The sequence below is a fragment of the Opisthocomus hoazin genome, chromosome 24 (assembly GCF_030867145.1).
Source record: "Opisthocomus hoazin isolate bOpiHoa1 chromosome 24, bOpiHoa1.hap1, whole genome shotgun sequence".
NCBI lineage: Eukaryota > Metazoa > Chordata > Aves > Opisthocomiformes > Opisthocomidae > Opisthocomus > Opisthocomus hoazin.
This window is the reverse complement of record NC_134437.1, coordinates 6,902,036-6,925,007: the sequence shown is the minus strand read 5'-3', so window position 1 is coordinate 6,925,007 and position 22,972 is coordinate 6,902,036. Positions and strand designations below refer to the sequence as shown.

At 53.6% G+C, this 22,972-nt stretch overlaps 1 protein-coding gene across 1 annotated transcript; it reads left to right on the top strand.

Annotated features, from left to right (window-relative positions):
- The first annotated feature begins 206 nt into the window (after positions 1-206).
- LOC104339415 (transmembrane protein 45B) lies at positions 207-15,223 on the top strand. The gene is made up of 6 exons (XM_009945568.2): positions 207-284; positions 10,608-10,809; positions 11,153-11,365; positions 12,379-12,563; positions 13,670-13,815; positions 14,607-15,223. Exons 1-6 carry the CDS (start codon positions 225-227, stop codon positions 14,722-14,724), a joined length of 924 nt encoding a protein of 307 aa, XP_009943870.2. The 5' UTR covers positions 207-224; the 3' UTR covers positions 14,725-15,223.
- The last annotated feature ends 7,749 nt before the right edge of the window (positions 15,224-22,972 follow it).

Genomic DNA, 22,972 nt, shown 5'->3' with positions numbered 1-22,972 from the left:
CATCCCTCCCTCTGCCACCGAGATGTGCCCTTGCTCCACTCACTGCTTGAAGGAGAGGAGGGGAAAAAAAGAAAAAAACCAAATTCAAACCTTTGGGAAGTTGGGGGTTTGAAGGTTTTAAAATCTCCTGGGATTTGAAGATTTAATTTCGCCCGTCTCCCAGGACCGATGTTAACGGCAGCTCCGCTGCACCGTGTGGCTGTCAGCCCCTCTCCGACGCGGGGATGGAGGTGGTTTCATCCAGCGTCTCGTTGCCTGCCTGCTTTTTTGGCTCCGCATCAGCTGTGAGTGATGTTTGTTTTACCTTTCTTGCCCCTGTTGAAATTTCCCACCGAGTTTTGCCCACTCTGCTCCCTCTTCGGCGCGATTGCTTTAACCTTTAGCCTTCAGCACCTCTCCCTGTCTCTCCCTTTCTGTTGCCTGTCGCTGTTTTCTTGCTCTTCGCCTTCGCTTTCTCTTACATTTCCTTTCTCTGGCTACAGAGTTTTCTATTTAATGATCTTCTGTCCCTTCTCAATGCTTTCACCCTGTCCAAGCCTGCTGCGGGGCTGGCACCCAGCTGGGACTGATGCAGTTTGAATCGCATCGCGCCTGAGCTCTCCGTGCTTTTATTTCATGCCAGTCTCCTCTCGCCTGTTTTTACCCAGCCAGGGTCTCAGATCTGTTCACTGGGGGGGCTGTAATAGAAATCTCGGGGTTTTCTCTTTGCTCGTGTCTGCTTGCTTTGCCAAGTTCTGCCCCACAGAATCACAGGATGGTCGGGGTTGGCAGGGACCCCTGTGGGTCACCCAGCCCAACACCCTGCCCAAGCAGGGTCACCCAGAGCAGGCTGCACAGGACCTTGTCCAGGAGGGTCTTGAATATCTCCAGAGAAGGAGACTCCACAGCATCCCTGGGCAGCCTGGGCCAGGGCTCCATCACCCTCAGAGGGAAGAAGTTCTTCCTCCTGTTCAGCTGGAGCTTCCTCTGCTTCCGTTTGTGCCCGTTGCCCCTTGTCCTGTCGCTGGGCACCCCTGAACAGAGTCTGGCCCTGTCCTCCTGACACCCACCCTGCAGATATTTAGAGGCATTTCTAAGGCCCCCTCTCCGCCTTCTCTTCTCCAGGCTGAACAAGCCCAGCTCCCTCAGCCTTTCCTCATAGGAGAGATGCTCCAGTCCCCTCCTCATCCTCGTAGCCCTCCGCTGGACTCTCTCCAGCAGCTCCTCATCTTTCTTGAACTGGGGAGCCCAGCACTGGACCCAGTACTGCAGATGGGGCCTCACCAGGGCACAGCAGAGCGGGAGGAGAACCTCCCTCGACCTGCTGGCCACACGCTTCTTAATGCACCCCAGGATCCCATTGGCCTAAATGGCCTTTTTGGCCCCTAAGCGATCCCTTTTCGGTCCGGCCGTTCACGGATGCTGTTTGCTCTCTGCAGATGTGCCATATCAGATTTATTCATCTTCTCCTTTTGCCATCTGACAAACTCCTTCCTCGCCATCTTCACGAGGGAACAGGGCACTTGCAAGAACTAGGTCACTTTTCCAGCAGAGCTCGAGTCCCTCGCCATCTCCCCGTGCCTCCCCGGGGCTCTTTTCCCTCCCTGCGAGGGAATAAAGCTGCCCACGGCGAGGAGTAAATTGTGCTGATGGCAATTTGGAGGCAGCCGTGGGTCTCTGCCCCCTCCCCTGTCACGAGGTGCTTCGGCATCGCTGCAGAGCTGGGTTGCACGCCACGGGCACGCGCTCAGCTGGCAAACCCCGCTGAGGCAGGAGGATGCTTCGAAGGGCTCCTTCCCCGGGTACCAGGAAGGCTGGTGGGGCAGAGCCGCTCGCTGTGGCATCCGTAGGTGTCGGCTCACTGGAAAATGGGAGGATGTAGGCATGAAACCATTTTCCTGCAGATCTATTGTGTATTGGTTTCATAAGCACCCACGCACGGGTGCAGAAGGGGGGGACGGAAAACAAGGTGTAATTATCTCGGTCGGAAAACACATCGATATCCCAGCGAGGGATCGTGTCAATATCTGTGTCTGGGTGGCTCTCCAGCTTGCTTTCTAATTTTCCTCCATCCTAAAATTGCAGGCCACCTCCCTTGGGCTCCGTGTCCACACGGTAGATGACCCTCTCGCCCAGCCCCTCTGCCAGCACACAAAAACCAGGGAACTCATTTCCTGGCTCTGGCACTCCATCATTTCCCCCGTTTCGCCGAGTAATTAATTCTGAGCTCTTCCCAACCAAATTTACGCGTCGCTCCCTCCTCTCCCTGCTGCGTGCTCCAGCCTGTGTCCAACACTGCGTCCTCGGAGATGGTGGGTACCAGAGGATGTTCTCTTCCCAGAGAGCATCCTGAGATGTTTCCAAGAGCTGTAGGTGCCTGCTTTTCTGGTCGTTCCCTGTGGATTTATGTGTTGGCGTAACGAGACGGGCAGGCTGCTGCTTGCTGTCAGAGACCCCATGGATGTGGTTAGGGGCTGCCGTTCTGCGTGGAATAGGCAGGGAGAGAATAGACATCAGGAGGTGGAAAATTAGAGATGAGCATGACACAAACAGCTTCCCAAGGCCTCGAAAATACAGAAAATAGGATCTGTGGGGTTTTTTCAAGGACTGAACCCATGAGGGTGACGGAGCACTGGCCCAGGCTGCACAGGGAGGTGGTGGAGTCTCCTTCTCTGGAGATATTGAAGACCCACCTGGACAAGGTCCTGTGCAGCCTGCTCTGGGTGACCCTGCTTCGGCAGGGGGTTGAGCTGGATGACCTACAGAGGTCCCTTCCAACCCCTGCCATGCTGTGATTCTGTGATTTAGAAAAGCTGCTGGTCAGGGCTTGAGCCCCAGCTTCATTTCAGCTGGGTGTGGGGTGCAGCGTGGTGACCAGGACTCCCACTGTAGCCCAGTGCGTGTGGCTGGTGAGAGGCCACAATCTGGACAGCGTTCAGATGAGATATTGTCTTTACGTGCGATTTCAAGGTTGTTTAAGGAACTATGAGGGTTTTAAGGAGTGGCTGAGCCCAGTGAAAATATAGTTATAAATTCGAGATGACTTTGTCTTTTGGTGCGTTTCATTGGGAAATGGTGGCTTTGGACCACAGGGAAGTGAGGAGTTTTGCTGAGGTCAGATTCTCTTTCACCTCCAGCTCAAGGATGGTCTTTACTCCAGTAAATACACATGGGGAGGTTATTTATTTCCTTACAATATGATCCAACCCCCCACACACACCCCATGGTTTCATTCTGCAAATATTTGACGGTGCAAATTTCCTGGTAGCCAGGAGACGCCGACGTGACTCAGCAGAGCGTTCCAGTTCAGAATCTGCTTTAGCTACAGGCTTCATTTTTAGCTAAACTGGGCTTTTCGAGACGAGAGGAGCCGTGGGATCGATGTACCAGGTCCGGCCACTTCACCAGCAATGACCATTATTTTTTTTATGGCATTTTCGGTGCTTCAGTTGCATTTTTGGACATCCTCTGTCTTCCTCCTTTTCCATGAACTTGCACAAAGAGGCAGCAACCCCCCAGCTAAATAATTCTCCGCGTTTTCAGGCCCTCCATCTCACCACTTGTTTTCCTCCCGCTTATTTCTCAGCTTCAGTTAGGCGTACGTTTTTTCTGGAGTAAAGCCTCCCATGTGCCTGCGGCACCCCGATTTATTCTGATTTATTCCAGGGCTTGCAGGACGCGCATTAAAACAGCAGCAGGCTCCTAGGGCATTCGTGAAGCAATTTAATGGAGGAGCTGCCTAGCTAGAAAAAAAGAAATGCCTGCAGCTTGGCTCTCGCCTGTGGAAAATTTGAGTCGCCCCACCTGAAAAAACACGCGCGGTTCGGGCATCCAACCCCACCGCCGATAAAATCAGGGGTGAGCGGATGCCTGCGGGATGCTTCCTTCCTTCCTTCCAGCAGCACCCACCTCACCGCGCGGTGATAAAGCGGTGAATTAACGGCTAATTATTTCTACAAGAAGTCACCTGTTTAAACAACAGCGTGGGACAGGGTGAGGGAATAGATCTGATTTTAATATATCAAAATAAAAATTAAAAAAAAAAAAAGACAGGGGATTTCCAGACAGCGCTTCTAACCCTGAAGTCATTTACGAAACGCGGTGAATATATTGAAAATGTTAAAATTCGGCTTTCTCACTAGAAATTCCCTGCGGCAGGTGTATTTGCTGGCAGTGATGTAAGTACCTGCGCCGCTCCGCAAAAGTGAGTTAAACCCACTCTCTGTCAGTGCTTCTCTTACAAATGGCGATAATAACGCTTACCTCTCTCCCAAGGGCGTCGTGGGGGTTAATTATTTAACATTTGTAAAGCACTTGCAGGGCTGGAGATGAAAGTGGAAAGTATTATTAAGAAGAAACTAGGTTTTATAGGAGGCCCGGTCAGAAAATTGTGTTTGGAGCTGAGGTACGGGTTATGAGCCGGGATCCCCCGAGGAGCATCCATCACGACCTGGGAAGCGAGGAGAATGATGTGCTTCAAAGAAATTGCTCTGTTCCGCAGCGTTTTGTGGCCAAGGCTGCGCTGAGGGGTGTGGGGAGCTGAAGGGGGGGGGTATTGCCCCACGCAGCCCCCAGCAGTGGGGGAGTCCGATGGAAGGAAGGTTAATGATTGCAGTGAAACGTGAGAAAATCAAGATTTAGGAGGGGAAAAGCCTTGAGACAGCCAGTTTTTCAAGTCAGGAAGCCGCAGGTGAGTTTTGAGCGGGGGGGAAACTCCACTTGGTGTGCCCAGCGGTGGGGTTTTTATGTGCCCGGGGTTCTCTTTCCCTTCTGGCCGGGGTTTGGGGCAGCGCCTGGGGCTGGCGGGGAGGAGGCACGTGCTGCAGGCAGGGGAGGAGCAGGGCTTACCTGGGCGCAGGTGCGGCAGCGGGATCAACGGGGCAGGTAAGGCTCCCGGGGCCGGCGTGAGGAGGGGGCTTGGTGTTGGGAAGGGGCTGGGGAAAGGCGTCCCGAGCTGTGGGGTTCTCCCTCGTGGTGGGTGGGGAGGGATCCCACCGGGCTGCGGCGGTGGGACGCGACGGGGCAACGCTTTCCGGGGAGGAAGCTGAAAAATAAACACAATTTGTGGGGCCTGAAAGAGGGTGGAGGGGAGAGCGGGGCAGCCTGGGGGCAAGAGGTCAACCCCCAAACCCCCCCTCGCCCCTCGCCAGGCTGCCCACAAGCAGCCCTCGCCGGCTCGCTGCTCCGCTGCCAGCCAAATTCAATGCAAAAGCTCTGCTGAACGCTAGACCGCAATCGCTGCCGCGTGCTCTCAACCAGAAACTCTCTCCCCACCCTCCTCTCCCTGTAGAATCGCCTGGAAAATGCTCTTTTAGTGCCCAAAAACGCGCCGGTTAGGAGGAAAACCGGAGCCCAGGGGACTGCCCTGCCAGAGGGACGGTCCCTCCCGTGCCAAGGGGTGGCCGCGATGCTCGACGGGCTTAGGTTTATGGGTTTAAGGTGAATAAATTTTATTTATAAGGATATATCTGGGATATGTTGCAATGGGAATGGTTTCTTTAGCAGCTTGTCTTGGACCGTTTTCCTTGAGGGATGTCGAAGGTAGCCAGGAGGAGCGCTTAGCCCGTGTCGCATTGTGGGTGATCGGGATAATTTTAGGACAAACAATCGTCTCATCTTCAGAAAATACCAGGTTTTGTGGTGTTAATGGTGGTGGTAGCAGCAGTTTTGAGTCTGTTTTGTGTCGGTAGTTGTGAGGCACTGGGGGTTGGCGGAGTCGGGGCTATTCCATCACCCCACACCGCGGAGCTGGGGATGCAGTTGGGTGCACAGACCTCGGTCCCGTGGCAACCACCACCTTTGGAAAGCATTTCAATCTCTTAGGCATCCCGCAGAGGTGAAAAAAAATGGCTTTTAAGACAGCGAAGCACGTTTCCCAAAACAGATCATTTTTAAAGTCAGACCTCGTTGCCTTAAAACCACAAACAAACAAATGCGGATCGTAAAGAGGAGCAAAAGGATGACGAGGCGCCCGCTCTGAGCCCCTGTAATTGAGATGGCTTGGGCTAATTTGTTTGATTTCTCAGCTTTCTCTGCTGGGCTGTAACTCGGAGCTGCTTCTTGCTGCTTCCCTGGTGGCGGGGCTCGGCGCAGGGGTAGGGGTGGAGAGTCCAAAGCAGGGAATTATAAAACAGAAGGAAAAATAGGCAGCGTAAGGAAGAGCGGCAGCAGGCAGAGAGCAACATAACCTCTCCATCGTCAGCATTTCGGTCTCTCTCCCCCCCCAGTGTCTCTTTTCAGGTGGGTCCATGGAGTCTGTTCAATCGACCCCAGGCCCAGCATCCCGGGTTTGAAGCTTCCATCTCAGTTTGAACTTCCAGGTTGAATTTTCCCACTGCAGTGGGCCTTTGTTTTCGGATTAGCTCGGTCTATCTCCCGTGTCTATCCGGAGCTGCCGTACAACCGCCTGCAGCACTTGATGGTCCTTCAGATACTCCCCGGCAATTGAGCCTAATAGGTTCCAACAATGATGATCATTTTTAACCCAAGACTAAAGCCCCTAAAGATCCTTTAGAGGCAGGAAAGTTCCTTTCCTGTTTTTTCGCAGACGCCGTGAGTATTAGTAACAAATAACGTGATTGCTCGGTGTCGCCGTTAACGCTCCTCGGTGCAGATGGGGAAGAAAAAACCAACGATAATGGGATGAAATGGTTTAGAGTGGGGTTTTAGGCGGACGTTAATGCATTAGGGATCCAACTCCTAGGGGAGCTAATGGAAGCGCTGCTATGATTAGAAGCGTCTCTGCAGACAAATAAGACAGGGCTGGTAATGGAGCGAGGCAGCGCGGGCAGGCAGCGGGCAACAGGGGAGCTGATCTTGGCAGGAGATGCCTCTCCTGATATCTCTTGGGCGTCTCCTTTGCCATCTCCCTGTCTGCAGAGGCGCGGTTATCTCACCTCCACGTCTTCTCCTCCCGTCAGCCCGTTGGGGTGTCCCTGCCTGCCCTCCCAGGCAGAGTGTTGGGGCTGTAGGGTTACGGTGTGTTCGGAGACGCACACGGAGAGCATGCAGGGTAGGGAATGGGCTGATGGAGGATGGTTTTTTGGCCAAAGCACCTCAGGCGCTGTTGGTCTGCAGGTCTGGGTCTCCCACAGTCCGAGACTCAGCACAAGGAGCTCCAAATCATCTCAAGAGGTTGGAAACAGCTTCGTTATTTCCAGGTACACGCCTCAGTGGCATTCCCCAGCTCAGCCTGAGCTCAGCCTTTTTTTATTTTTCTTTAGCAAGCCGAGACATTTCTGTTCTTCACTGAGTCAGCCTTTCCCCCGGGACCGTCCGTGTCACCCGCGGACGCTCGGAGAGCCAGGCAGCAGGTCCCCCGGCGAGCAAGCCAGCCCTGGTGTGTCTGAACTCCCTGATTTGCGGAGGTCGAGGGGCAGAGTTAATTGTGGGAGTGATGGCTGCGACCTCTCTCCAGTGGCGAACTTTACACTGTAATTTCCAAGCTGGGGAGACTGGAAGTGATGCCCTGACCGAGCCATTATCGAGGCACTAATAAAACCTTTACAAAATGAAACTCGGTAAGGCAGGTGAGACCTTTGGAAACCTCAGAGGGCCCAGGGTTTGGCTGGAAAGAGATTACCTGTGGCTGCCAGGGCAGGGGGAGAGGAGGAGGTGCAAGCCTAGTCAAGCTCTTCGCCATCCTCCCTGCTGCTCTGGACGCCGTTCCGGGCGGTTGGGCGCGTTGGCTGTAAACCAAGAAGAAACCAGCTCCTCTGGGAGGTGATAAGAGCAAATGAAACAGTAAATCATTAAGCCGGCGCGGCGCGCCGTGGTGTAATAAACAGGGGACAAAGGGCATTAATTACAAGCCAGCTGAGGTGTGGGTGTGTTATCAAAGGTGTAGGTGAGATGGCGAGGGAACGGGGCAAAGTCACGCTTTGCAGGGATGCCCCTTGTCGCTGCCGGCCCCGACATCAGCTAGACCTTCAGCTTTTTCTTTTCCCCAGTGCGGGCAAAGTCCTGCTGCTTTGGGAGCTGCGTGGGTAAACAAGACTTCCTTGCTCCAGGGCACTCACTGTGGAAAACATGTTTGGTTTTTGTTGGGTTTTTTCACCCTGTGCTCACCTTTTGCATGTTTTTGGAGGAGGAGGAGAAGCAGGAGAAATAGTTTTGCTGGTCATGTGGCCCAGATTAGCCACCCTGCTTCCTGCTAGCGAGCGATCGGGCAGGTACGCACGGCACCAACCCCGCACCAGTCCGGCGCACGTAAGCGCCGGTAGACGTGCTGGCTGGCCAGCTTGTGCGTGCTCCGTTTAAGTGACCTTTAAGTTTCACTGCTTTGATTGATCAGGGTATCCTTTAGGTCACCCCATTTTGACTGTGTTGATCTCATGTGGGAAACCATCGGGTCCCATTAAATATCTGCCTTTCCAATATAACCGCCGGAGCTTGTTCATGGAGGTGTAGATTTGACATATATTGCTGTGGCAGCGTTGTAATTATGACATTAATATGGCATGATATGGTCGCCGTACTTCTTGTGGTATGGGTTTAGTTCTGCTTTTAGTCGTTAGCCTCATATTATACCATGTGATGGAGTTCACTGCTCACGTGGAAAAATCCAGATTTCTCAGCCATCTCCCCAGCTCGGCTATGCTGCTCCCTAAATCACAGGGATACAGGTGGATGCTCCCATTCCCTGGCTGTCCAAAGAGGCTATTGTATTAACCCACTGGACTGTGCTCGCATTGCTGGCGAACAGCGTCTTGCTTTGATTCTGTGTTTAATTACCCGGTGCGCCCGCTGTCCATAAACCTCTCCTTTTAAGTCATGAAATAAGGTAGAGCCTTGCAGCGCTGCAGACAACCACCTGCAAAGCTGCTAACCAATACGGCAGAAAATACTATTTCCACGCACAGCTTTCCCACCCACGGGTGAAATCCTCTCCTAAATTTGTTTCCACGAAACCCTCAGTGGTAGCTCATAGGTGTTTGGTGAGGGCAGGACTGTGGGACCAGCCTGGTGTAAGCTGCAAGGGCATCAGCCCCGTCTGCTGCTGCACATAGGGGTACGCACCGGGGTGCTGTTTGCATGAGGAGGCAACGTTTGTTTGCTCGAGGTGCTGGTTTGGTTAAACCGGTTGGAATCGGGCAGGTCGGTTACAGGGCTTTAGCAGGTCTGATCTAACCCGGCGGATTTTCCTGCCCCGGGACAGGCGCCTCTCGGAGATGGTATCTGCACCCAGCCGAGCTCTGGGGGTATGGACTTCCTGGGGCGAAACAAGTTGTCCCTGGGACAAACCAACCTGAAATCAGATGTTAATAAAGCCAAAGCAACCGCTCTCCCCTCTCAAAGGTTGGCAGCAGCAAGCCATGTTCAACCTCACACCCAACTTATCCTTCGTGCAGAAGGCAGGCAGCAGCAGAATAAGAGCATTTTTCGGTTTATATTTCCAGCGACTGAGGACCAAAGCCCAAAATGCAGCTGGGGAAGGTGGTTTAAGCATAACCAGACCATGAGGGTCTGGGATGGGGAGGTCAGGTCCAGTGCCAACCTATGCAGCCCCTGTGCTATGGGGATGGATGGATGGCATCAGCACCGCGGGAGAGCTGGTTTCTGCCCGGCGTTCAGCTCGGCTTGGTGCAGAGAGGAGCGTTACTAAGCGGAAAAGGAAGTCCGGGGTACCAGCAATTTGCAATTTATTAAAAAAATCCTAATTGACCAGCCTGACACAGCCGACCCACGAGCGCGCCAAGGCAGGCCCCCAAACATATGCTCGAGCCCACATCAAAGAGCTAATCGTTTCTCCACCTAATTAAGCCAACTAGCAAATGGCAAGCAGGAGCCGGCTGGGTTTTAATTGCTGTAATTCTCCTCGGAAACGGGTCCCCCGGCTCTCCGACAAACCTTGCACTCCGGCACGGAGGGGTGCGGAGGCTCGAGCAGCTCGGCTGGGATCCCCGGGCTCTGTGCGGTGCAAATCCCGGTTTAGTGATGCTCCGGAGAGAGAAGAAGGGGTGGGAGGAGGCGGTGACGCAGGGAGCCAGTTGGTTTCTTTGCCCAGAACCAAAATGTTTTGTTTCCAGCAGCTTTTGGGGTATTGTTGAAGCTACGTTTGTAGCAAAATGCTTTGGCTTTGCGAAATAGTTGTGGGGTGGCTTTTTTTCCCCCCTTCCATGGGCTGAAAAAATTCCAGGAATTTAAAAAATCTTCGGACATAGCACACCACTTCTGTGGCTGTTCAGGGAGTTGAACCCGCAGATGTTTACCCCCAGACCTCACTGTTTTCCCTGTGTATTTCCTCTCCTGCCTGGTTCCAAAAAGCCCGCGCTGCCATGGTCTGCAGCAGATGCTCTCGCGGGGAGGAAAAGCAGGAGCTGCGGCCGTGCGAGATCCCAGGGGATGCGAGGTTCGGGCTGGGATGTGTCAGAGATTGCAGCAGATACGGGGCCTCTGCTAAACCAGTCTGGGCTCCAGCTTTTTATGACATTTCCTCGTCTCGGGGCAAGAACCTCAGAGATGTTCCCACCTCTCACCCTTGAGGGCTTCCCAGCGCTCCATCCTATTCCCATCTGCCTTTTCCAGTCCTCCTTGGAAGGCAAAGGGAACAAACCCCCTTTTTTCCCGGCGTTATGTCAAATACTGGTGTACATTGTAGAATGACATTTTTTCTCTTTGCCTTGTAGTTGGAGGACGTTGTCAGGATGGCAAACTTCAAGGGCCACGCGCTCCCAGGCAGTTTCTTCCTGCTCTTTGGGCTCTGGTGGTCTGTGAAATACCCGCTGCAGCATCTCAGCCAGAAAGTAAAGAAGAAATCGCACAGGATTTATTGTTTCCAGCGTGTGGATGCCATCGAAGGAGGAATCAAAATCATCTTTGCTCTCATAGGTAAGGGTTATATTTTACTAGCTACGCTGGTAACTTCCCTGTAGTGTTGACTGTACTGGTGCCCTTATTCTAGAGAAACCGGTCCAGACATGGAAGGATGCCTCCTTGATGTTCATTTTGTCTTGATCTCTAGTAGTTTTTGACGTGAAAAGACCAGGTCTTGTACCCCTTCTCAAAGCTGAGCTACCACTAATGTACACAGGCCTGATTTTGATACCCAGCCCTTTCTCCCTAACGCCAAGCCATCAGCTCTTGCTTCAGAACCTCCCCGCAGCAATGAGTAGCGTCAACCATCACTGCGTGTAAACCATCAGCAACGACGTGATCTCGCGTGTCCGTGCAGGGATGCTGGCAGAGCAGTTCGTCCCGGACGGTCCACACTTGTACCTCTACAGCGGGGAGAACCGCGACTGGGTGAAGCTGATGAACTGGCAGCACACCACCATGTACCTCTTCTACGGCCTCTCCGGGGTGGTGGACGTCTTCACCTACGTCTCCCAGGTGGTGCCACGGGGTCTGGATCGCCTCATGCTGTCCGTGGCTGTGTTCGTTGAAGGTCGGTAGAAGATGGCGCTTGATTCAGGGAGGGATGTTGGAGGGTGAGTCAGAGAGGGACCAAAATTTGCCAGACTGAGGTATTGCTCTGAATGCCCCTGAAGATAGGACATGTTGTAGGTGATACATTATGGAGGGGGTGTCTGCAGCAAGATGGGAAACACAGGCATCAGTAGGTCCTGGCTTTGCCTGGTTTGGGATTTCTGGGGTGACAGCAGTACAAAGCAGCAGGCTGAGTCTCCTCGTTATGATAAATGGCTGGTGGATGCTGCCATTTGTCTTACATCTACAGAGCTGTTTGCGTGCCCCGCGTTCCCCCCCGAGAGCCATTAATTGCACTGCAGGCATCGTCATCCTCATCTGCTTGCATTGCACGTGGCAAATTCAAGTGACTTATTCTGGCTTCAGCACATCGCGAATATCATTTTGTCTTCAGGCTGTCTTGCAAGTTGCAAGCCAGGCTTTCAGACCCCTCTTGGATCCCAGAGGTAAAAGACACTAGGAAATGAAGGTCTTGCTTGTGTAGAGAACCCCTGAATGAAGGCACACCTCCTGCTATTTTCCCTTCCCCAATCCCAACGGTTTATGAAGCAGCAGCAGGGGCAGCACATCGGGTAAAGTTTGGCATGTAAGAGATGAAAATATACAATTTCCAACCCTCAAGAAATGGTGAGGTTTAGCAATGAAAAAGTAGGACGCAGCAGGAACCTGGCTATGAGGGCAGGGTGATCTGAAGAGGTGATGGCACCAACATGGGAAGAAAACCATCCTTCTGTTGTCTTCTGCCTTTGGTCTCTGCCTCACTCAGATCCTCCTGCCCTGAGGCTGGGCATCTCATCCCTCCAGGATGGTGGGAAGCCAGGAGACCTGGAGGGATGGTGCTACCCGGAGTCCCTTGTTTTCATGGTGACCTGTCTCAATTCACCAACAGGGTGGGTGATTTACTCTCCAAAGGCTCTGTGGTCATGGTTGGTGTTGCCGGCGCTGCTCTAAGCGTGGTACGTATTTTGGCAGGTTGTCTCTTTTATTACCACGTCCTTCACCGCCCAATGCTGGATCAGCATATCCACTCCCTGCTGCTCATCGCCATCTTTTCCGGGGCCTGCAGCACCATGCTGGAGGTCTTCCTCCGTGACAACATCGTCCTGGAGATGTTCAGAGCCGGTGTCACCATCATCCAGGGAACGTGGTTCTGGCAGGTCAGTTCTGCCTTCTCTTGCGGAGCAGAGCACCGAGGTAGGAGAGCGATGGGAACAGAGGAGAAGAAGCCGTACATCACGTATCCATCACACGTCTCTGAAGGATCATTTTGCCAGGCTCGCTTCATGAATAGATCATAACGCAGAATGAAAATTTACTTATCACGGGTCATCTCTGATGACTGCTCCTGCTGAAATAGCTGTGTGGCTTGGCTTCTTGCTTCTCCGGGGGGAAGAGGAAAAGCGAGTGCTCGCAGCGTGTGAGCAACATTTGACAGTATCTAACAACCAAGTGCTAATTACTAACGTGTCTAATGCACCCTGCAGCACTCCCTCTGGTTTAGTGGCAAGACGCAAACCCCACCAAGCAATAAAATGGCTGAGTAAAAAATACGGCCAGCTGATTGCTTTGGTAGTAGGCGGAGAAGCAAAGAAATCCGTTGGAGATAACCTCTCCATGAGGAAGAACTTCTTCCCTCTGAGGGTGACGGAGCACTGCAACAGGCTGCCCAAGGAGGTTGTGGAGTCTCCTTCTCTGGAGATATTCAAGACCCGCCTGGACAAGGTCCTGTGCAGCCTGTTGTAGGTGACCCTGCTTGGGCAGGAGGGTTGGACTAGATGACCCACAGAGGTCCCTTCCAACCCCTACTATTCTGTGATTCTGTGATTCTCCCGAAACTAAGACGCCAAAAAAACCTGTGAGTTCCCCTCCTCTTTCTCAGCCCAAGGTCTGCTGCGCTCACTCAAACCAGCTTTTATTCAGAGATTAAAGACTGGGCTGAGCTTGTAAAATACCAAATTTGGGGGTTTTAAAGGATGGCTTGGAGCCTGCAATGCAGAGGGACGGTTGTGTCTGGATATTGGACCGCAAAAGAGGGACTGCAGGTGCAGACTGGCTTTGCGTGGCCTCTCCCTGCAAGGCTGGGCTTCATGAGGCCAGCACTGTCTCAGCAAAACCCACTTTCCTGGTCAGGGCTCAAGACCCTCGGTCACCACACGGATCATGGTGATAACCCAGGTGGACAGAGGGGTGCTGGAGGGCTTCAGTACATTGATTTTTTTTTTTTTTTTCCCCCTCAATGTAATAAATTGCTTGTTCCACCCAGATCGGGGTCGTGCTGTTCCAGCCGTGGGGAGGTCCGATGTGGGATGAGCAGGACCACAGCAACATCATGTTCCTCACCATGTGCTTCTTCTGGCACTGGGCAGCCGCTGTCACCGTCCTGGCTCTAAACTACACTCTCGCTTACTGGTATGGCTGGGGCGTGGATCTGGGCAGGAGCGGGGCGGGCGGATCGGGATGGGGATGGGGATGGCTGGAGTGAGATGCAGAGGTACTCCAGCCGATCCCGGCGTACAAAGTCACAGCTGAATAAGCAGCCCCTGACCGCTGCAAGTCTTAGGGCACGGTGACAAGCGGGCACATTATTTGCACAGAATGCAAAAGAGTGTCAGCAAGAGGCATGGGCGTTGAATATGCAGAAGTCAAATTACCCACCCCCTGAAGCAGCTCCTGGAAGTGACACCGCTTTTTTTTTGTTTTCCCCCTCTGCACCGAGTGCTGGAAGCCAACCTTTAATTCGATAGAGAAATCAGAGCATTGCCAGGGCCCCCTGACACTTTGTCCCCTCCCTTGCAAGGATTTCAACGCGGCTGACGGTCGCTGAATTACGACAGGTACGACAGCACTGTCTGATGGCTAAAGCATCGCCAGCCCCCGGCATGGCTTGTCCAAGGGGACAGGAAGGGGACATTATCCTGCTTCCAGGGGTGCTCCTGTAGCCTACAAGCCTCTAAGGGATGCTGCATGGCTTGCTGAGACACGGGCTACAGAAGGGATAGTCCAGTCTACGCAAGCAAATAGACTTTATACAGAATAAAAAAACCTTCAATCCCTCCCCAAAATGGCATTTTAGGACCTTTATAGTAGTTTTTCCCCTTCTGCATGGGCGTTACAAGTGCATGTCGCTCCCCTGAGCAGCCAGGTGAGCAGCACTAATCTGGGGGTTTTGCTAACGAAGATTTATCGGTCCTGTGTTGCAGCTGCATCCAGAGGTGCAGGAGAGGCAGCGGGGAGCCCTACATCAGCCTGGGAATCCGGCAGCAGAAGGGTGACACGAGCTCCCAAGCCGCCTTCTTAAATGGATCTGACGAAGAGTGAAGAGGGTGCCATCTCCTTCTCCAAACAGGCGAAGAATCTGTTTTCTAGAAGAAAATAATAATAATTAAAAAAAAAAAAAATCAAATGAAATATTTATGTTTTGGAAGAGTGAAGAGGATTGCCACCGTTCTGCTGCTGGGAAGTGCGTGGAGCACGCTGGGGGGTAGCTGCCCTCCATCCGTACCCGAATATCGCCATCTCCGGAACGAGCACCGTTCGCAGCGATTTTTAGCAACGAAATTCCGCGCCGAAATTCCCCTTGGCGAGATTGCGGGTTCCCGTGTGTGTTTCCATAGCGACGGGCAGCATCCTTCGGCCAGGTGACTTCTCCGAGCGCCTGGAGGCTTTGACCTGTTGTGGTTGAAGCCAGGGAAGCCCCCAGGCTTGAGAACCAAGGAGGAAGCGTAGATGAGTGTCGAACGTGGGATTATGTCAAATTTGCAACGTCACGGCTTGATTGTGCGCAATACAAATTTCATTACCGAAGCTTTGGACTGAAGAGGGGTTTTGTTAATAGTTCTCGTTTTCACTCACAGGCTGAAAGAGTGAATAAATGTGAAATAAAAATCCTCGCTGAGCTGATAACCCTTAAGTCTGATGAATTACGAAGTGCGTAATAACAGCTTAGACAAATCCATCCCTCAGACCTGTAAAGCCTGAAGGGCTGTAAGACACACAGCTAAGCAGCAGGGATTCACAAAACGTCCCAGTTTTCCACTGAAAACAAACCCCTCGGCTTGGGAAAGTGAGAGGAGGCAGGCACACGTTTTGTTTTCAGCCTGCCTTTGCCAGCTAGTCTCTTCCAAAAAGTGACTTGAGATGTCACCTCCTAGACAGCAGGAAAACGTGCCGGTAGCGAGTTATGGGGATTAAAAATATATATATATACACATAAAAAATCAACACCAGCTCAAGCTGAATTGGAGCTGTTCATGTGTCAAGCCCCGGAGGGATGCTCTGCGCTGAAGTCTTCTCGCCGCTGCATAACGGGGTGGAGGGGGGGGGGGGGGTGGATGGCAGCTGATTTTCGTGCTCATGACTGGACAGAAAAGCGGCTCCCGGCAGGTCCAAGTGGCTGCGGCTGCGCGCTCGCACCCAGGGAAGGCAAAGCTCGCCTTTCCACGCCCGTTCTCCTGGTGCAGAGAGCTTGGTGCAGGCTATGGGGGGCCACAGCCTGGATTTTATTGCTTATTGACAGTGCTGTAAGGATTAACGAGCTTTCCTCGAGTGCTGGCTTTCCTGTATTTCCCCCGCCGAGCCGGTTTATCTCGCAGGGCTGGAGAGTGGGAGGTGTGAAGAGAATTAAGCAGTGGGGCAACACATCTCCATAAACCCCTCTGATAAACCCCATGCAATTAAGTCTCCCGAGTTGTAGCCGCTGAATACGGCGAGTGTTTTGCAGACGCTTTTTTGTTTTTTTCCTCCAGGTGGAATGGTTTTTCGAAACTCTGCTCAGCCCTAGTGAGGCCCCATCTGCAGTACTGGGTCCAGTTCTGGGCTCCCCAGTTCAAGAAAGATGAGGAGCGACTGGAGAGAGTCCAGCGGAGGGCGACGAGGATGAGGAGGGGACTGGAGCATCTCTCCTATGAGGAAAGGCTGAGGGAGCTGGGCTTGTTCAGCCTGGAGAAGAGAAGGCTGAGAGGGGACCTTATAAATGCCTCTAAATATCTGCAGGGTGGGGGTCAGGAGGACGGGGCCAGACTCTTTTCAGGGGTGCCCAGCGACAGGACAAGGGGCAACGGGCACAAACAGAAGCAGAGGAAGCTCCAGCTGAAGATGAGGAAGAACTTCTTCCCTCTGAGGGTGACAGAGCCCTGGCCCAGGCTGCCCAGGGAGGCTGTGGAGTTTTCTTCTCTGGAGAGATTCCAGACGTGCCTGGATGCAGTCCTGTGCAGCCTGCTCTGGGTGACCCTGCTTGGGCAGGGGGTTGGGCTGGGTGACCCACAGAGGTCCCTGCCAACCCCGACCATTCTGTGATTCTGTGAAACAAAATTCGTCTCGCTGCTACGACGAGACTCAGCCTGGGGAAGGCGTTTCGCAGGCTGCCGCCTCTTGATGAGCAGAGAAAACGCCATCCGCGAGCTGAGAGGCCGAGCTACCCGGAGGGCTGCAGGAGAGAAAGCGAGCTTCACTGGTGCTGTGAATTATTTCTGGTCTATTCTGGGTTATTTTCTGCAAGAACAGCCCAAACATCACTATTCCCGCTCAATAGCCACGTGAGGGCAGCACCGGGTGGCAAAGCTGGAGCTGGAGGAACATACTCCAGGCTGGCTGAGATTGCAGTCACCTTGGCAGCCACCTCCTTGCCACCCCCCAAAATCAGAGATCTTTTTCCATCCGAGGGCAGGCAGACTCAAGCTGACCTTGGCTTTTCAAAGCGCTCCTTGCTTTTGAAGGTGGGAGAGGGTTGATTTAAATCTCCGCGGCGCTCTCTGCTGCTCTCCATCAAGCCGCCGTCTCCTTTTCCCTCGATGTTTTCTTTGTCCCTTGTCACTACGTGGCCACAAAACACTTTTCCCCTCTGGAGCACGCGGTGTCTGGAATAATTTTGGTCCGCCTCATTAACTCCCCGCTCCTACAAGCATCCCAGGACTGCCAGTATGGCGCTCGCTAATTTGTTTTCCAACTCCGGAGCGCATTCTTTCCCGAGGTATGAAGGTCAGTGAAGGAGGGGAGATGCAGCCTGTGATTAAGTAAGGAAACACAGGCGGTGTTTGTTTCCAGGTGAGAATTAATGATTTTTGGTTCAGCTAAAAACCACGTTCATAAACAGCTTAGGTACCCAAACAAGGGCGTGAAGGTCGCCGGGTGCGCGATGACTGACCCAGAGATGGTTTATTACGTAGCGAGGTGCAATCATAAGCCATCCTGACATTTATTTCTTACCTGATAGATACACCAGGACAGTCCTAAAGGGAATATTGCTTTTAACACAACCTTCATATCAACCAGTAGGCCTGGATTCTGCTTTTTACCTTATAAATTGAGTTATCAGCCAGTATCTCCGTACCGGACCGACTGGCCGCGCAGCCGGAGTGGACGGGGGTTATATTTGTAGCCTTCTCCACAGCTGGCTTTAAAAGGACCGTGCTGCCCTGGGCAACGTCTCGAGGGTGGGTTTTGCCTTGTGTCGCTGCATCCTGATGTCGAGGATGGAGTTGCTCAAGGCTCCGGGCTGCCGGTGTTCCTGAAAGAAGCGAGCTGCTCATCCGAGGCAGGAAGGAGCTGTCGGTCCTCCCCACGGTGATTTCTAACCTCCTCTTCCGAAGGAACCCAGACAACACCTCCCAAAGCAGCCAAAGATCTGGGCAGCTGGCTCTTCCTCCAGGTAGAAAGCCAAGCCCTCGCCGAGAGCCCGAGCGCAGCCCGTCCGCGAGCCACTCATTCCTTGGGCAGCGATAGGATCTACCCCCTGCCCACCCTTCGTGGCCACATTTATGTAAGGCTGAAAGGAGGGTTCAAGCAGCAGAACAAGCCCTGCCTGTGCTTGTACCGCCTGCTTCGCCTCCTCTGTTGGCTGTTTATGAAACCTGGTGTTAGCCTTCGTCATAATAATAATCATCATCATCATACTTTGCACTTCCCGAACAAGCATCCATCTGCAGCGCTGGAGCTGCTGGCGAACCTTTAATTAGATCGTGCCTCCCACCACCCCCAGGAAGCAGGCAAACATTATCGCATTTTTTCATTAGCACAGAGGCTGGTGATGATGAACCTCCAGGGAGAGGACGTTGCAGTTACAGCTGAGAAAAAGAAAAGGAAAAGAAAAGGAAAAAAAAAATCAAATTCAGTTCAGGGTTTAGCTTGAGAACGTTAGAGGGGCTGGAGCAGGTCGGACAGAGATCTGACTCCTCCGGTCTCTCCCTGGGAGGAAGAGGAGGGCAGGCGTGTGCTGGAACAATCCCATAATACTCCTCCACGCCCCGGCAGTTTGCAGCCAGGGAACTCTAATGGACCTGCACCCGTTTGTGCCCGCAGTGATTTTCGCCCGCGCGGCGCGTGAGCCACCCGCTCTGTGAGCCGGGGGGGATTTGCCGTCCTTTCCATGGGCATCGCCCCATCGCGCTCTCCTTCCCAACCACTCGTCGCAGTTCCATCCTCGTTTTTATCATGGGGATGTTTAAAAGGCTAGAAACCCCCTTTCCCCAGGCATTTCATGCCCCTACAACTTTTTTCCCTGCCTGTGTGGCAGGCACTTTAATACGAGTTGCACTTTTCATAGAAAGCTTTCTCAATGTGCTTTACTCTTTGCTGGCTCTTTAAACTCCATGGAAGAAGGCACCTTCAGCCTCTGAGCAGATACCTTTCAGCTGGGCTTCGTTTGCTCCCCTCTCCCTCCAGCTGCTGCCCTCCCACCTTGCCCTTCCCCATTTTCTCCAAGGACTTCACTCCTTCTGCTTGGGAAGCAGCTTCGTGCTGAGCTGCCTTGTGGGGTGGTGGTTTGGTGAGCTGGGTGGTTGCAGAAAGTGAAAACTGAGCTGCCAAGAGGTCCCTGAAGGTGCTGCTGCTCTCTTTCCGGTGAAAAAACAAGGTATGCTTTTCTGCTGTAATATTTTTAGGTGTAGCTCTGTAAGGAAGAGCTCCTGTGGGGCTTGCATTTCTCTCTGTGCTTGGGCTTAGCAAGCTCCTGAAGCTTTACCTTGGGTGAAGCTGCCTGTGTTGGTGGAAGCTCCTCTGCTGCTGTGGGCTTCCCTGCTGTTACAGGACCCTTTTCCATGGGTGCTGAGCCCTCTGTGACACCTCTCGCTCCCCGAGCACCACCGCCAGCTTCTTGTTTTCCTTCCATCCTCACACTTGCTACAGCTGATGTGGAGATAATGGGTACAAAAGAGCTTCTGGCCGTGGCTTGGTGGCTTTTATGGCTGTTCTGGAGGGAGGGTTGCGCAGGTGGGTTGGCTTCCAGGCTATTCCAGCCTTGGGGCTTCCCTGGGGCGCTGGCTCACGTGCGTGTGGCTCTCGGCAGGGCTGGGCACGGCTTGTCCCGTGGCCTCGCCTGGGGTTTGCTTGGTTGCACGAGGAGTTATGGAAGTGCGGTTGCAACCCGGAGAAACGCCGGGTTGGAAGCGCACCGAGGGGTTGTTAGTGGTCCTCGGGTGGTTGGAGGCTTGGGCAGCGCTCCTGGGCGACGCTGAGGGTTCCTCCACCATCAGCTCGGTGCTTCGGAGGGAGGTGGGGACACCGGGGTGGCCCATGGTATTGATTTGCCTTGGGGCGCTTGCGTTGCTCCTCTCTGCGGCCGGTGAGGTGCGAAGGCTGGGCGTGCAGCCGGCGGCGTGGGGAGCAGCTCGCATCAGGGGGTGCTTGGCGTTGGGCAGCGTCGCCTGTCGGATGGGTGAAAAGGAGAGGAAACGGGGTGCCGTGTCCTGCCAGCCCAACTTTTGGGGGAGAGAGGGGCATTGCCCCGCTCCTCTCGGCTGCGGTGGGCTGCGAGGTGGGTTTTGCAAGGGCTCCGTTTCGCTTTGCGAGCTCCTGGTCCAAAATCTCCTGCTTACAGAGACTTTTTGTAAGGCCAGGCCCTGCTGAAAAGGTTATCAGGTAGCTGGCAGCCCCGTTTAGAGACTTCAGAGCCTGGCTACACCAGGCAACGCTGCAGCCTTGTCTTTTCCTGGCCGCTTCCCCAGTCATCCAAAAAACCCGACATAATAACTGAATATACGTGGTTGCCATGGGAACGGGAATTGGCTGCTCATCCTGATTTTTGTGGCAAACTCCGGGAGCCTTCCTTTTTTTTTTTTTGATATTTAATAGCTGAGACGAGGTGTCCCAGGTTGTGCAAGCCGGTTGACTCAGCGCACCTTGAACTGGCCCGCGGGATGTTCAGCTCTAAACATCCTGTCTGAGGGCCACCTCCCCGCGGTGGCTTCTCCCTTTATCTGCCTCTACCGAGTAATAACCGCTCCTCACTGCCACATCTGGAGCTGGGAGAAGGACAGGCAGGAGTCACAGGTAAACTCTTCCACCCGTAGAGAGAAACACGCTGGTGAGCAGCTGTGCATGGGATGGACGTGGGAAGAAGGGACGTGGGGCGAGTCCATCTCTGCGAGGCGTAGGTTTAGTGGGATGACGGCCACCGATGAGGTTGGTGGAGGCAATCTGTGGCTTTAGCTCTTTTTTTGGGGAGGTTATCAGGTTTGGGAGGTGCATCACGGCACAGGACTGGCAGGAGAGGGAGCTTGTGCATCTTCTGTTGAGTGAGGGCTGTTGGCACAAGAGAGATGTGCCTTGGTAGCCAGGATGAAGGAGGATCCACAAAGAGAAGACCCTCCAGATGTCCATGGCCAGATGCTGAGCTTGCACCCTGCATCCAGACTGGCTGTCCTGGGACACTGTTCTCCCTGCCAGGCTGATGGTTGCACCCATGGGTGCTTGTAGAGGACACTCCTGCGTCCACATGGACCGCATCCTCCTGGCACCATCGATCCCCACATGGGGATGAAATCATCGATGGTGATGGACCCAGAGCTGTGACAGCTCCTGGGGGAGAGCCTGGAAACTGGGCAGAAATGCCGTGAGCAGTCAGCGCGATGCACCGCAAGCGGAGCGGGCAGCTCCCGTAAGGTTATTAAGAAAAAGCATCGCAGCCTGGAAGCTGCGGAGGGAGAAGGGCGGCTCAGGTAATAACTTCTGACTGCAGCCGTATTTCAAGTCCTCTGACAGACAAACTGGCTTGCAGGAAAAATAAATAACCCGGGTGCCTCTCCTCGACCGGTGCTCTCTTCCCCGGCTGTGGCTCACTTGGAGCTTAATCAGCTTTTATGTGAGCGTGGACTCAAATGCCGGAGCTGGGGGAAGCTGGTGGGTGAGAGGTACCGGGTTTGGGCTCGGTGGGCTGGTCGAGGGGCTGTGTGGACGTGAGGGGGATGTGTTTCTGTGCCTTGAACGTTTGAGCTGTGCAAGGGGACTGTTGCTTGGAAACACGTCTGGTTTCTCCGCTAAACAGCGGCTGCTTTATAAAAGGAGGTGGCTTTTCTGAGTGCATCCAAACTTCTGCTTGACCGCAGGGTGGGTTTGGGACATCTTTGGTAAGCGAGACGTGTCCCAGGGTACGTGGTGGCTGCTGAAGAGCTGTGTCCAGGTGGTGGGCAGCCAAGTGGACTTGTGACAACTACGAAAAGCCTTCCTGAACCGGGCTGCTGGGATGTTACAAAGCAAACGGGTCCCCAGCACCAAAAAGAAGAGTGAGGCTGCTCCAGTGGGGAGAGGGATGGCTGGGGCAGGAGATCCCAGGGACAGCTCTGAAACGGAGTGGTTAAGGGGCTGCTGGCAACTAAGGTGAAAGGAGAATGGTGCGTGGGGGGTGATAAATCCCAGGGTTGAAGCTGGACGCCGATGTGGCTTGGAGCAGCCTCTGGAGCTGCAGGTGGGACGTGTTGGTTGTCACTTCTGACACCTGGGCACTGCTCTTCTCTAGTTAAACATGTCAAATCAACGCTCCTGCTACGTATGTTGCTCAGGGTATGCTCCCAACTCCAGCTGCAGGCGGTGGCCCTCGCAGTCACAGTCCCTGTAGGACAACGGTAAAATTTGGTTATGCATCGTGCAATGGTGCGCTGCTTAAAGGCTCTTTGATAGCATTTGTTCTTGGTCACTTCAGCATGTGGATGCCTCTGCAGGGAAGATAGGCACCCTGGACCGGGCGTCCAGGCTATATGCAGGGAAGACACGGGGCATGAGCCATCCTGATGTAGGCATCCAAAATAGAGCAGAAGGCCACTGCCGGTCTCCAAACCAGGGATGGGGCGTTCCTGAACCTCAAAGGCTGTTTAGTAACTTCCCTCCTGAAAGGAAACCCTAACACGATGTCAACAGGTTTGAGCCTTCCCCGGATTACCTGCGTCCCGGAGATGCAGCGGATGACGATGGTCTCCAAGCCCAAACGCCGTGCTCGCCCACGCAGGGCTGAGCCAGTCCAACCGACTCCAGCTCTGCAGCCAAAACCTGACCGGGGACGTCTTGCAGAGCTCTCCCTCACCTAAGGCGCTTGCCACGCCACATCCTACCCTTATTTTTCAGCTCCTAATTACTTGCTAGTGTGGGAGGACTCGGAGAACGTGCTGGAGTTGTTCATCCAGCCTCTGCAGTTGGCTTCGGTATTTATAAACACTGGGAGGATGTGATTTGTGATGCAAGGGCAAGTCGGTGTGGTAGCTTCGGGATGAGTAATGCCTTCTTCCATGCACACCTGAGCGGGAGAAAAGGACCAGAAAGCCCGTGAGGAGGGAAAGAGTGAGCCTTCCTCAGGTGATAG